Source organism: Opisthocomus hoazin, chromosome 8, assembly GCF_030867145.1.
Source record: "Opisthocomus hoazin isolate bOpiHoa1 chromosome 8, bOpiHoa1.hap1, whole genome shotgun sequence".
Lineage (NCBI taxonomy): Eukaryota > Metazoa > Chordata > Aves > Opisthocomiformes > Opisthocomidae > Opisthocomus > Opisthocomus hoazin.
The window spans coordinates 59083678-59096624 of NC_134421.1; the positions used below are offsets into that span (position 1 = coordinate 59083678).

General features: G+C 43.9%; 1 protein-coding gene across 1 annotated transcript in view; it reads right to left on the minus strand.

Moving 5' to 3' along the window:
* Positions 1-12947, minus strand: part of CDHR3 (cadherin related family member 3) — a 39940-nt gene that overhangs the window by 7975 nt on the left and 19018 nt on the right. The window contains exons 9-14 of the mRNA XM_009933782.2: positions 11233-11401; positions 9624-9723; positions 9380-9478; positions 5677-5903; positions 3784-3955; positions 1739-1983 (exon numbers count right to left, since the gene is read on the minus strand). Coding sequence (XP_009932084.2) covers positions 1739-1983; positions 3784-3955; positions 5677-5903; positions 9380-9478; positions 9624-9723; positions 11233-11401 — 1012 coding nt within the window. The remainder of the gene's footprint in view (positions 1-1738; positions 1984-3783; positions 3956-5676; positions 5904-9379; positions 9479-9623; positions 9724-11232; positions 11402-12947) is intronic.

Sequence of the window (12947 nt, forward strand, 5' to 3'; positions counted from 1 at the left end):
TATTTCTTTCCTGTTTAAGAATACCTTTAAAAAAAACTTACGTAGCCTTGCAAAAAAAAAGCTATATCCAGCCCTTAGAGAAATTCTCAGATAATCTCAAGATCACCACCACCGCTCCATCCTCACTGGGATTGGAGTCACAAGTGACTTTTTGTAATGGGACTTCTACACTACCAGCCTTCTAGCATCTGATTCACCAAGTTGCTGCACCGAACACATGTAACAAGTAGTGATAGGAAAAGCTGATGTAATGGAAGCGCTCTTCTGGAAAACAGACTGAAAGTTTAAGGCTGATATCTCTGGGGAGGCAGATTTAATGTTGTGGTATGTGGCCTAGACTGTTTGTATTTGTGACAAAGCATGGGAAAGAAATACAGAATAAATTCTGTTATTCAGCTTAACTTTTAATTTCTACATCAAGTAGGGGGGGGAGAAGGCTGTGAGAAAACCATTTATTCCTTCCCAACACAGTATTAGATAAAAACAGGGTTATTAATCAGTCTGCAAATTTGGATTTAAGCATTTTCGTAGTGAAGCATCCAGATTTGCATGGGCTGTGTGCAAAATCCCCCAGTTCTGGCTCAGTTACCAGTAGTTCCTAGCAGATCTGGACCATTTTACAGTGAATAACTCTTTTACCCCTTGACCAGCATCCTTGTATTTTCATTCCTGCATGCAAGTGAGAAAAGGGTAATGCCATCTGCAGGCAGGCAGAAAACGGGTGGACTCTGGATGATGGAGAGATGGTGGAGCAAAGGATGAAGGCAGCCACCAGCACAAGGAAGGGGACAGAGCTGTGCTGCTTCTGCAGGCAGGACGAAAGCCAGCTCTCCTCATGTCATGCACCAGCCTGATGAAAATCAACTCCAAAATGAAACTGGTGAGCCAGAGCTTGCATGGGATGGCTGTGTGGAGGAGTAGACTGTATTGCTAGGACACAGGCCCACAGCTCCACAGGCTGTGCGAGATCAGATCCCACCCCAGCTGCCAAAAGTTGTGCAGGCTTCCCCAGATCACCTATGAACCCCCATATGGGCAGGGAGCTCAGGAAAAACCCATCCCACCCCTCTGGCTTTGCCTGTCTGAAAGCTGCTGAAACCTCAGCGACATGATGAGGCTGTGCACAACAGCTTCAACTCCTGACAGGCAGCTCGAGGTTTAATGTGGGGGTGACCTCAGGGACAGAAAAAAGCCCCTTCCAAGTGATAAGGATTTCTTGTTGTTGTTGTTGCCTATTCCAACTTCAGGAGCCACAGATTAATGTGTCCTGCCACTAAAGAAGCACATTCAAGTGCAAGGCAGCTGGTGGGGTAAATAGCTATGAATAAAAAAAGAGGTAGTGCAAAATGCATGAGGTAGTTTTAAGGTCTCAAGAAAAGGTTAACCCCTGTTCTTTCCTTAATAAAAAGAATAAATAAAGCTGGCAAAATCTTTAACTTTCCAGTTACATGGTAATGGCAGCATGCCTGGTCCTTTGGCTACTTGCCCTTTTTGTTTCAGAAACTAAAATAAAAACCACATGTTATGCCTCTGTACCTGGGACCAATTCTTCACGACCCCGAGCACATCAACCATGTTTGGCTTCAATGTATGAGCATAGGGCTCAGCACTTCCCAGAGCTGGACCCACTGTAGGTTTTTGTTTTCCTTCTGCATACATTTACCCAAATTTCTTCACTCCCATGGAGAGTAGTCCTTGAAAGAACCACCGAGGTGAACATAATTTTTAGTGAACTTACTGTTGTGGTAATGACAGTAGTTGGGTTCGGGATAATTCTGATGCTTAAAGTCACCGTTCCAGTCTTAATTAGATGTGTAGTTCTGTCCCTGGCAGACAGTAAATTGTCATCTGTTATATAGACGCGCAGTCTGTAAATCCAGTTTGTATCAAGCCCGCTCTCGTAGTCGAACCTCGATGCAAGAATCAGCCGAGATGTGTTGGAGCCGGCACTTGGTGAAAAGGTGAAATGATTGTTCACATTTCCTGTAAGCAGTAGAAAAAACACAAACAATGCCAAAACAGGAACTAAAGAGAAAAACAATCCCACATTAAAGTAAATGTGCGGAACAAGCAAAAATATCGGTTTCTGTTGACAACTTGTTATGGATCACTCTACACCTGTGCAGTGAAATATCATTGACAAGAATGGCTCCTCAATCTTCCTGATGTTACATAAAATCAGATAAAGCAATACAGTGATAAAAGCATTCAAATATGGAATAAGACCCTCTACAGGGACACAGCTGAGAGGAGGCTGTGGAAAGACTTCAGAGTCATAGGGCACACAAGGGGGCACCCAAAGGACCTGTCCTTACAGCCTGGAGAGCACCCAGAAGCAGCAGCACCCAGCTGGAGTGAGGACCCTATGCTGTTGGAGGGCTTGTTCCTATGCTGGGGTGTCCCTGGAGTGCCCCCAGGCCACATGGACACCACCAGCATCTCCAGAGGCCTTTGAATCGGTCTGTCAGAAAAGAGCTAGTGACTTGGGTGACATTAATTGCCTCTAGAGGCTTGGGCTGCAGGCAGGCCAGCCCCAGCTGTTAAGCTCCAAGCATACCACACATGTGAGAGATCAGAGCCATGAAAAGGCACCAAATGTGCTTTGGTTTGCTCTTGTTGTCCTCTAGAGCTCCAGAGTTGAAGTGACCTTGAAGACCATGTCTGTTGTACAACACAAAATGGGCCACGGGCTGCTCTGTGGCGCAGAGGCCAACTGCATGGCACAGCTCACGTCTGTACAGCCAAAACTGGGCCTGTGCTCAGACTCTAATTTACTAATACAAACATAGCCTTTGTATGGGCTCAAGTGTAAATACCACTGCTGCAGAGCTCCTCTGTGGCGTTAAGGGGTTGCAGTAGGACAGAAGTTCTTTCTCTTTATGCTCACAGCTTTTTGCTGTCATCTGGACAATAGGCTCCCTCCTTCTCAGCAGCTACCTCAGCAAAAAAAAAAGGAATTGCCCCAAGAGAGTGCATTCCCTTTTTTGTGAACCTGAGCATCACTGCAATTCTTCAGGTGGATGCAGCTGATTACTAGGTTCAAGCACACGATCTTAAAATGGGGTTTTAATGCACACAGCATGGACCTAGGACACGCAGGTTTGCTCAGCTGTTTTGAACTGTGTACCAGCATATAAAGGTAAGGTATGCAAAGCAACAGAACCTACAATTGTACCTACGAAACTGAAAGAGGGTAGGTTTAGATTAGATACAAGGAAGACATTCTTTACAATGAAAGTGGTGAGGCACTGGCACAGGGTGCCCAGAGAAGCTGTGGCTGCCCCCTCCCTGGCAGTGTTCAAGACCAGGCTGGATGGGGCTTTGAGCAACCTGGTTTGGTGGAAGGTATCCCTGCACATGGCAGGGGGGTGGAACTAGGTGATTTGTAAGGTCCCTTCCAACTCAAACCATGCTGATTCTATGATCACTTCTCAAGGTTTACTCAGATGTAATTCAAAGGGAAATTTGACCCTGCATATCATTCCAGCTCATTCTTCTAAAGTCCTTGTCAACTATGTAATGAATTGCCAATTAATTAACATGGTAGGCAATCCAGTCTTGCAAGGGAATGGTTCTAGGTGGTAGCACCTGTAGCCAACTTGTGGAAAGATATCTCTTTTAGTAAGCAGCAAAGTAATGATGTGCAGAACTTGTGGATCACAACTAGCTCACCATGAGAAGTAGCACACAAACTCTCCTTGACTTTTATTTACAAATCAAAGTGCACCATCAGCATTCACTGATTTTTGCACTGCTCCCAGCTCACACACCATGACATAGTACCTTCATTAATGGAGTAACGGAAAGACCTGGGATCAGAATCGCGATCTTGACATTCAATCCGGAAGCCATTAATATTGATCCCAACAGCTAAGCTGACTGGGATTTGAAATGAATAGAAATTGGGTGAACAAACTGGTTCTTCATCATTTACATCCAAAACATTGACAGTTACCTGAAATAAAAGAGCAATAGCAAGCTGAAGCTCCTCTACTGTTCTGAGCCAGAATTTTATTAACTTCAGAAACTGTTTGGCTTTGCCCATTTTGCTCTTGTGATCAACAGCAGTTGAAGAGAAATGAACCTCCCTTCCAAACTAGTTTCTATCGGAAAACGTCTGTGATCATTTGACCTTCAATTCTTCTTGTGATCAGCACTCTTCTGGGAACAGGTTGCTTAACCTGAACCATCTTCATAAACCATGTGGGTTTTGAGCTGATGTGTCTGACTATTTGAATCACCTGAATTGTGTCATAGTAAGAATGAGAAATAATAATAGTACCACGTATTCATTAAACTTCCTTCCAAACCTCTCAAATTGCTTCACCGTCATTAGTTTGGCTTCTTAGCGTATTTAATAATAATTCAGAGCATGATCCATGGAAGGAAGGAAGACTCTTTATAGACTGTTCCTTGTGAGAGAGAAATGCTGGTAATTGCCTTCTGTGTGGCTAGGAGTACCCCAGGTAACACCAGATGTGCCTAATGTCAGCTGGGATTAGTTCACTGAGAGCAAAAGTTACCCTTCTTAAAGCTCTTCCCTCTAATGTCTGTTGGTCTTTAACAGACAACAGATAAACTTGTCATCATTAAAAGTTCCTGATGCTAAATTTTCCTTAATCATCACCTTGAAATACTATAGATGTTAAAGAGACTAAATACCTCCCACCTAGCATCTCTGTGGGTGGTGATTGGCTGCAATAGAAAGCAGGCCTAGTACCTATATCCCCCCCAACAGATGTGCAGAAATCAGACAAAAGGCAGTCATGAGGGAGAAGACGTGAAAAGGAGTAAAAAGGAGTCTGTATATGAAGGACACCTGGATTCTTTGAAAGAAGTGACTATAAAATACCTTTGTGAATATACCATCTGTATTTTTTCTTCTGAATAAAATAGGTCTGGACAGCAAGCTTGAGCATAACCCTACTGTTTCATGTTATCATGGTCCCTGGCATGCTATTGGCTCCTGCCAGACAGCACCATCAGGGACAAAACTAGATCACGGTCAGGGGAAGGCACATGTAAGGATCCATCCCCAATAGGACATGTGGATACTGCTGTACTGGGTGGGCCTTCCAACATTATCCCAAGAGGCTGCCCAAGCCCTCATCCCATCCCCAACGTATGCAGCACATCCCCTCTGTCCCACTCCATGAAACCACAAATCTGATGGACTGCAACATGATTCTCGCATTTCTTTGGGTACTTTGCAGTGAAAAAAAGGTCACATACAAAAAAAAAATATGTTTGAGGGTCAAAGGGTCCAAAAAGGACTTGGCACTAGCATGGCTAAAATTAGCTTGTACTATCTGGCTGTAAGACCCTGTTCTTTTTCTATTTTCCAGTACATACGTAGCCAGAAAGTATATGTTAAATTGTCTAGGGCACAGAAAACAATTTCACTGCCCAGGTAAAATAAGAAAAAAAGACTTAGGAACAAAAAACACAGCATTAAAAATATTATATACTATATATGTATTACTTGAATCCCTTTTGTAAGAAATAAAACAAGACTGAGTGAACAACACCTCTTTCATCTGAATAATATACAGCTCTGTGCAAGAGTGGACTTGCCTTTTACAGACCAAAGTGCTTTGCCCAGTGTCTTGCCATTCTTGTCAGGAAGAAGAGAGAAAAATTTAGATAAAGGGGGAGAAGTAGAGTGAATTTACTCACAGATGCTGTTGCAGTCTTCTCTTGGTCTGAGGCCTGCACTGTGAGAATGTGTTTCCGAGTTGTTTCATAGTCTAATCTACCTAAAATCTTCACATCTCCTGTGGTTGGGCTGATCCAGAAGAAGTTTGTGTAATCCCTGGTGCCTCCTCCAGCTACAATGGAATAAGTGATGGCACTGGGTGGCCAGTCCTTGTCTCTGGCATTCACTCTTCCAATGCTGGATCCAACTGAGAGACAGAAAATCCATATTTCATTTTTAAGGAAAAGAGAGTACAGAATACTTGTTCCAACTAAAACTTGATGAAACTGAACTAAATATTTTTTTAGAGGTTTTGACCCTCAAAAAAGTAATGCAAAGGTGTGAGAAATACTAGCTCACCATGCTGTGCTATGGCTCCCTTGTGTACGGGCTTGCCTGCTAGCAATAAATACCAAGGAGTAAATACAAGGAGCCTGTAAAAAGCCACAACAGAAATGCTCTGGCGGTGAGGGCCACCCTGGGCCCTGCACCGACATGCACAGACTCCTGCTTTGTGGCAGCCCAAACGCTGGCTTGATTGGAGGAACAAGGCTCTTTGTCTGCCTTGAAAAGCAATTGCTGCTGTTCCTTCCAAGGTGTTTGAAAAGCAGTTTGAATTGCCATCATGCCAAGCATTTATGAAGCACACTACAAATGGCAGTGCTGTAAACTGTGAGAACGAAGATGGGACTGTGCACGCACATCTCTGCAGACACTGACTCGATGATAAATGCATCCACGTGACACTGGGACATACAGGACGAACAGTCCACACGCATGGAGTAAGACAGAAGGAGGATGTAAATGAAGGGCTGACATTTTTTTTTTCTTTCCTGACCCTGTGAACTCCAGCGCTACTGCAAACTGTTGGCTCCTGTTTGGTACAGCAATAGCAAGCACCCTGTTAACGTCCACTCAGCCCAAAATGAAAAGCAGTCTGAGTCCAAAAAAACATTTCTCTTGATAGTCTCAGTATCCATCAAAGTTCTGTGGCTGACACAGAGAGGTTTACAGACATATCCATGCCACAGATGGGTTTCGGGTATTGTATTTCTAAGGTACATGTCAGTGGTATCAGGAGACACACACAGAATAGGAAATGATGCAAAATTCACTGCATTGTATCCACTGGGAAACAGTTTAGCAAGCCAAGCTCCATCCATGCACCATAGAAATAAAAGTTGGGCAAGAACAATGGGCTGCTGAGCAATGCAAGGCGCTGGTGTGAGCACCTGAAGGCTGGGGTCCTCTGACTGCTGAGCGGTAGCCCTGTGCCTCCTTGTCCCCCTCAGCTCTCCTTGCTTTCCTGGCAGTTTGGCTGCCGCAGGGGCCCCGGCTGCCAGGGTCCCTCTGCCAGGCAGACCCCCTGGGAGACAGCCCCCCTGCCCCAGCCTTCCCAGTCTCTCCAGCTCCGTCCCAGGCCATGCTGCAGCTTTGCCGTACTCAGCAGTGGCCAAGGATGGCTTCTCCACAGGGCAGGCAGGACTGTGGACCTTGGAAGGATTCTCCTGAACAAAGAAGGAAGAAACCAGTGACCTGAGGGTGAGGGCTGGAAATCTGGGCTTGCTCCTTTGCCCATGGCAAGGGCGAGGAGGCTGTGGGGCAGGCTGGTGGGGCTGCTTGAAGCATGCCTTTTCCTCACCCCCTGCCTCCTGGCTTAGGCAAATGGGCACTGAAGCACCACAGAGCCCACAGGTCTGATGACCATAGCCACAGACGCCTTCAGCTGTGCTTTGAGCCTGTCCCGGCCTGAATAATTTGATGAATTCAAGTAGATACTAGATTATCTGGCTGCTAAATCTCCTGGAGTTTTGTGGGCAGCTTTACCATGTTCTACTCAGATGCAGTGATGCAGTCAGGTGTCTTCCTTGGTGACATGGCCACTTTGGCAGATTTGTGAGTAACAGCAGCCTGGGGCAGTGCTGGACGTGCTGGAGGACAGGGCTGCAGGCTGGAGCTGTGAGCCAACAGACTCGTGGAGCTCCGCACAGACTAATGCAAAGCCCTGCACTGGGGCCAGAACAAGCCGATCTGTCAGCGCAGGCTGAGATTGACTGAACAAGCAGCAGCTCTGCAGGAATGGACCCCAGGTCCCAGTGGACAAAATACACATGAGCCACCAGCTCAGCCCTGGGGGAATGGCGACTGCATACTGGGCTGTATTAACAAGTGTGTTACCAGCATGTGGTGGGAAATGGCTACTCCACTCTGCTCCACACTCATAAAGATACCCGTGACCAGTTTGGGGGGCCCAGGCACAAGAGAGATGCCAACAAACTAGAGAAAGGCTAGGCAGGGACACTAAGATGTCAGAGGCTGAGCAGAGGATGCAGGAGGAGAGGCTGGTGAGGCTGGGTTTGTTCACTCTGGAGAAGGGAAGGCAAAGCTGGGATTTAATTGCTTTGCTCCACTACCTAAAGGGCAATAATACAGAAGACCAAGATACCCCCTTCTCAGAAGGGCACAGTGAAAAGGCAACAGAGAACAGACACAAGCCGCAACACAGGAAATTCCAGCTGGGTGCAAGGTAAAATTATCTGTAATGAAGGCTGCTCAGCTGGAACAGGGGCTCAGAGAGGCTGTGAAGTCTTCACTCTTGGAGATTTTCAAAATTCAACTATATGAGGCCCCGAGCAACCTGATTTAACTTTGAAACTAGCTTCACTTTGAGCATGAGTTGGACTTGACACCCTCAGAGGTCCCTTACACCTTCAATTTTTATGGGACCCTCCAGTATGAGGGTCAAGATTTATCCAGCATGTATCTAACAGACGTCTCAATTTTTTCTCAGCCAACAGAATAAAAGCAGTAAGTGAGGTCCTGTGACAGAAGGCCTGTGTTTGGTACAGTGAGTCGTACAAGGGAGAGGCTGAAGCTGGATAAGATGCCATTCCCGTGACAACTCCTCTGCACCCTGAGCAGCACAGCACAGAGCAGGCTGGCAGTTGCACCTGGCACATGAGGATTGCCAAGGAGTCAAGATGCCATGGCACTGCTTAGCAAACTCATGAGATGCAGGAGTCACCAGGGGACAGGAAGGGTGCTGAGGTGAGAGTCAAGCATGAATAGTCTCAACAAATTCAGTTTTAAGGCCACATTTGCAGCCACTGGTCCTAGGTTGTTGCAGGAATGAGAAGGACCCTGGCTGCAGGCACAAGGAGCTTCTCTGGCTGCTGTCTGGCTGAGTGAAGCCTCCCCATCCAAGCACTCCCATCCCACCCCATCTCCAGGGCACCCACTGCACCTGAGGTGAGTTGGGTCTAAGGTGACAGTGGGGTGGCCATCCTGCACTGTGCCTGGGGCCAAGGGAGTCCTCACTCATCTGTGTCACTCTACAGTGGTTTTTTTACACCATCACAGTCTCTCAAAAAGGCTAATTCAACAAGACCAGAAAGATCGTCTAAAATAAGGCATCTGAGTTCAGCTTCTGGCTCTGTCACAGATTTCTTGTGCAATTGCTGAAATTGTCTGTGTCTCAGCTTCCATCTGTTTAACTGGAGTTGTTGCCAGTTTTGTCTATTTAAGGGTAGTAGGGGGTTGTACGGTCAGACCCCAGTTGAACTGGAACACTGAGCCATTCTCCTCATTCAAATATATGAAAATCCATTTGGAGCAAAAAGGCACTTATCAAGATGACAATGTTATTTATCGTTATTTCTATCATGTAGGTGCTACTTACTGTACCTGCAGTAACTTCTGGAACATTAAATTCGTATGATAAATTACTGAAGACTGGAAAAAACTCATTCACTGGCTTTATCCTGATGTAAATGTAGATGATATCTGGAAATATAACAGAAGATTAAATCACAGTTAAGCATGGCTGCGAAATTTTCTCATGCATATATTCAAAATACATATGGTATTCTTCTCTCCATGCTGTTATGGTACAGGAAAATATCAAAAGAAGTGTAAAAGGGATACTTGCTTGAGTAGTTAGGACAGGCAATATCTTGCACCCTGACAGTCAAAGAATAAACTTCAACTCCTAGATTAGCCGGGTTTTCTAAATCAATACTTTCAGTCATCTAAATTGAAAAGAAACACGATTGTTTTTAGAATTCCTTACACAAAGTCACAATACACATGATGGCAATTACTTTTTTCAGCAGTCTGTAAGCATTGTCTCCCCCTTGGATGTACAGAATTGCCCTGTAGGAGCAACACAGGCTATTCATCAATTACAGGATTGAATTCCAGGCTTTTTTTACATGTTCACTCTCTGGTATCTCTTGGCAATTCAAAACTCTTTCCTTCTGCCAACAAAATATCTTCCCCTTAAGTGCAGGAAGGTTTATCATTTGGATCATAAGGTCCTGGCCTTTTGCCTGGTTAATTCAAAGAGTGTGTAATGAGCTGGCTATTTGCTGTGCCCTTTGTTGGCTCAACAAGAATCTGCATTTGCTAAATAGTAATAGTTACTGCTGGCGCTCACGCCTGCAGACAGGTATTAAAGGCATCAGGTTCAGCCACAAATGTTTACTCAGGAACCAAGTTGTTACTAAGTGGCGGCTCATGCAGATTTAAACCCTAACCTCCTGAACACTCTGCCTTTCTGTAGGAGTCTCATAAACTCTGGGTCAGCAGGACTAAAGCACAAGCATCCACTGCTTATCAGCTATAAGGACATTCCTGCAGGGATGAGATGCTTCAGGTAGCCTGTGACACTATACATACACGGTGATCAAAGGGCTGACAACGACCATCTCCTGTGCAGCAACGAAAATGCTTTTTCTGCTAGCAGAGGTAGCAGCTAAGGACAGTGCTCATTGACCTGTATACCTCACATCAAAAATTAAAGTAAGCCATACAAAGTTGTTTTACTGCTCTTGTAGAACTCTTGTCTTTTAGACAGAATGCCTTGTTTTTGTAATGTTTCCCTTTTTCTGTATTTGTCCACAGTTCTTTTCAAAGTAACGAAACAACCACTATTGCACACGTCCAGCAGCTGGTGGGGGTTCTGGCCAATGCAAACTTGCCAACAGCTATCAGCATAAGAAACCCACATTTTGACATGCAAAACAACACAAATGAAAATCCCAGCACACTTCTGTGAAAATTTACCACTCAAAGTGGTTTTACAATTCTGATCAATGAAGCTGGGAAGCAGTTACTGGGTGTGGGATTTCTCAAGTATTTCAGCTCTTCATGCTGAATAGCAAGGATCTTCCAAAGTCTGTCATGAATAAATGGGTATAAAATGGCATAAAATTTCTCTGTTTATCCATGTCAAAGTTGGTGCTTCACACTGCTTAAAAAAGGATATTTTTTTCAATCATATCTAGCACATTTATTTAAAACTGGAGGAAACACTTCTCTGTTCACCATATTGTGTAGAATCCCTAGAAAGCATCCTATCAAAGGGTATGTAGTTCACATCCAGTCAAAACAGTCCTTCTCCACATCATATCCACTGTGACATGAATTACAGTAGATTCTTTTTTTCTTGTATGGACAATGAATTCAAAGAACTTATCATATTTCATAAGGTGACTCCTGAAACAGGACAATCTAACATAAAGTCACAAGCAACTGACCACAAGTCTTCCAGACACAGTGGAGTCCAGAGCGAAGTTGTTGCTTCCAAAACCAGATAATCCAGTGAAATCAAACCGATTGTTTGATGGATCAACATCAATATCTTTACAGTAATTTCTAAGATCAAGAAGAAATATCCCAGAAGTTGTATTTTCATTTGCCTCTTTCCTGTTTAAAACAAACATGTTTCCCATCAGAGCTACTTTTATTTCTCCTCTTGAATGCTTCATATATTACATGACAAAACATTGACTTCCATTTATTTTCTAAGTGAAATCCTAGATGTAATTAGGCAACAGTTGATGAAGCAACCCAGAATCTGATCCATACGCTGTAGTAGATAACAGCCCTGTAAAATGGGCAGGACATCTACATTCAGCCAGATCCAAACCATAAATCTCGAACTCAGTTAAACTTCAGGAGCTTCCACAAGATCTTAATGTTCAAGATTAGTTCAATTAATGGTCAGTATTTTAGAACATCTTTACAACATTCGTTGTTTCAGTATCTTATAATGTTCTCTGACAAGCAGCTTGTTCTTTTCTCCTTAACTAACAGCTGGACCATTCTGCTGTTTTGTGAAACAAATTTCTGCATTTCTGGTCCTGCTGTTGACAGTGAGTGTCTCTGTGATGCACATACTGGAATTGGAGGCGAAGGGTGTTGATTTATTTCTTTTTTTAATCAAGAGAATTAAATACAAAAAAATGAAGAACCAACTGAAATACCATTAAGCCCTGATTTTGTTCCCCTGTGCAAATCCCTATAAGACTAGCTCTTTATTTGATCACATTTTTTCCCTGAAGATTTTTGCCTCCTTCAGATCAAAATTTAAGCTCACTGTATAAGAAAAAGACTGTTGTGTTATTGTCATGGATGTTGTAACTAAGCAGCACTCTGAAGAACTGGATTCTCTTCCTGTCAGTATGTAAAAGTATGTGATTTAAATGCCAGACATTTCTAGTAGACAGTGAGCAAGCAATTGAAACAGATACCCACTCACTGGGTATTCCTCATTGCATAGGTTCTCAGCCTGAGATGCTAGATTTTTATCTGTAAGGACCATCAAAGTACCATAAGTGCACCTGAAGAACTGTGCTATGCAATGTGATGTACCCTGAAAGATCGGAACCCAGGGACATCAAAGACTTCAGATGGACAATTTTCACCTCAGTCTTTCTATGACACACTTCATCTGTAAAATCAAGTTAATGTTCTGTCCTCATCTGCAAATATAAACTACCTGCTCATCACAAATGTCTCAGAGCATTCGCAGCCACAGTAAAGTCCACGACTAAGATACTACACACAGAGGACACCTGTAAGAAGAGGTGATCTAGGCTCTGAAGACCTTACGGATTGCATTAAACAAAACCCATGCAGGTCACCACAGAGAGATGTAGAAGAGAAGACCAGGAAGTTTAAAATAAAACTCCAGAACTGACTGGCAAGCTTTCCCTGGAGAATGATTCCCCACATTTTAGCATTACGTAAGAAAGGATGAGACTGGATCTGTATGGGTCAGATAAAGAACTCTATAACACATGGCTCTGATATACTAAGGGTTTAGATATCTGAGAGAAAGATAAATAAAGTATCTGACTATACACAGATTATTTTAGTCCAAATTTCCAGTTTGAACATGTGAGGAAATTGAGGTTTATGTCCTAAGACACTTAAAATGAACACTAACCTTTAAAGGCTTAAAGAGAAA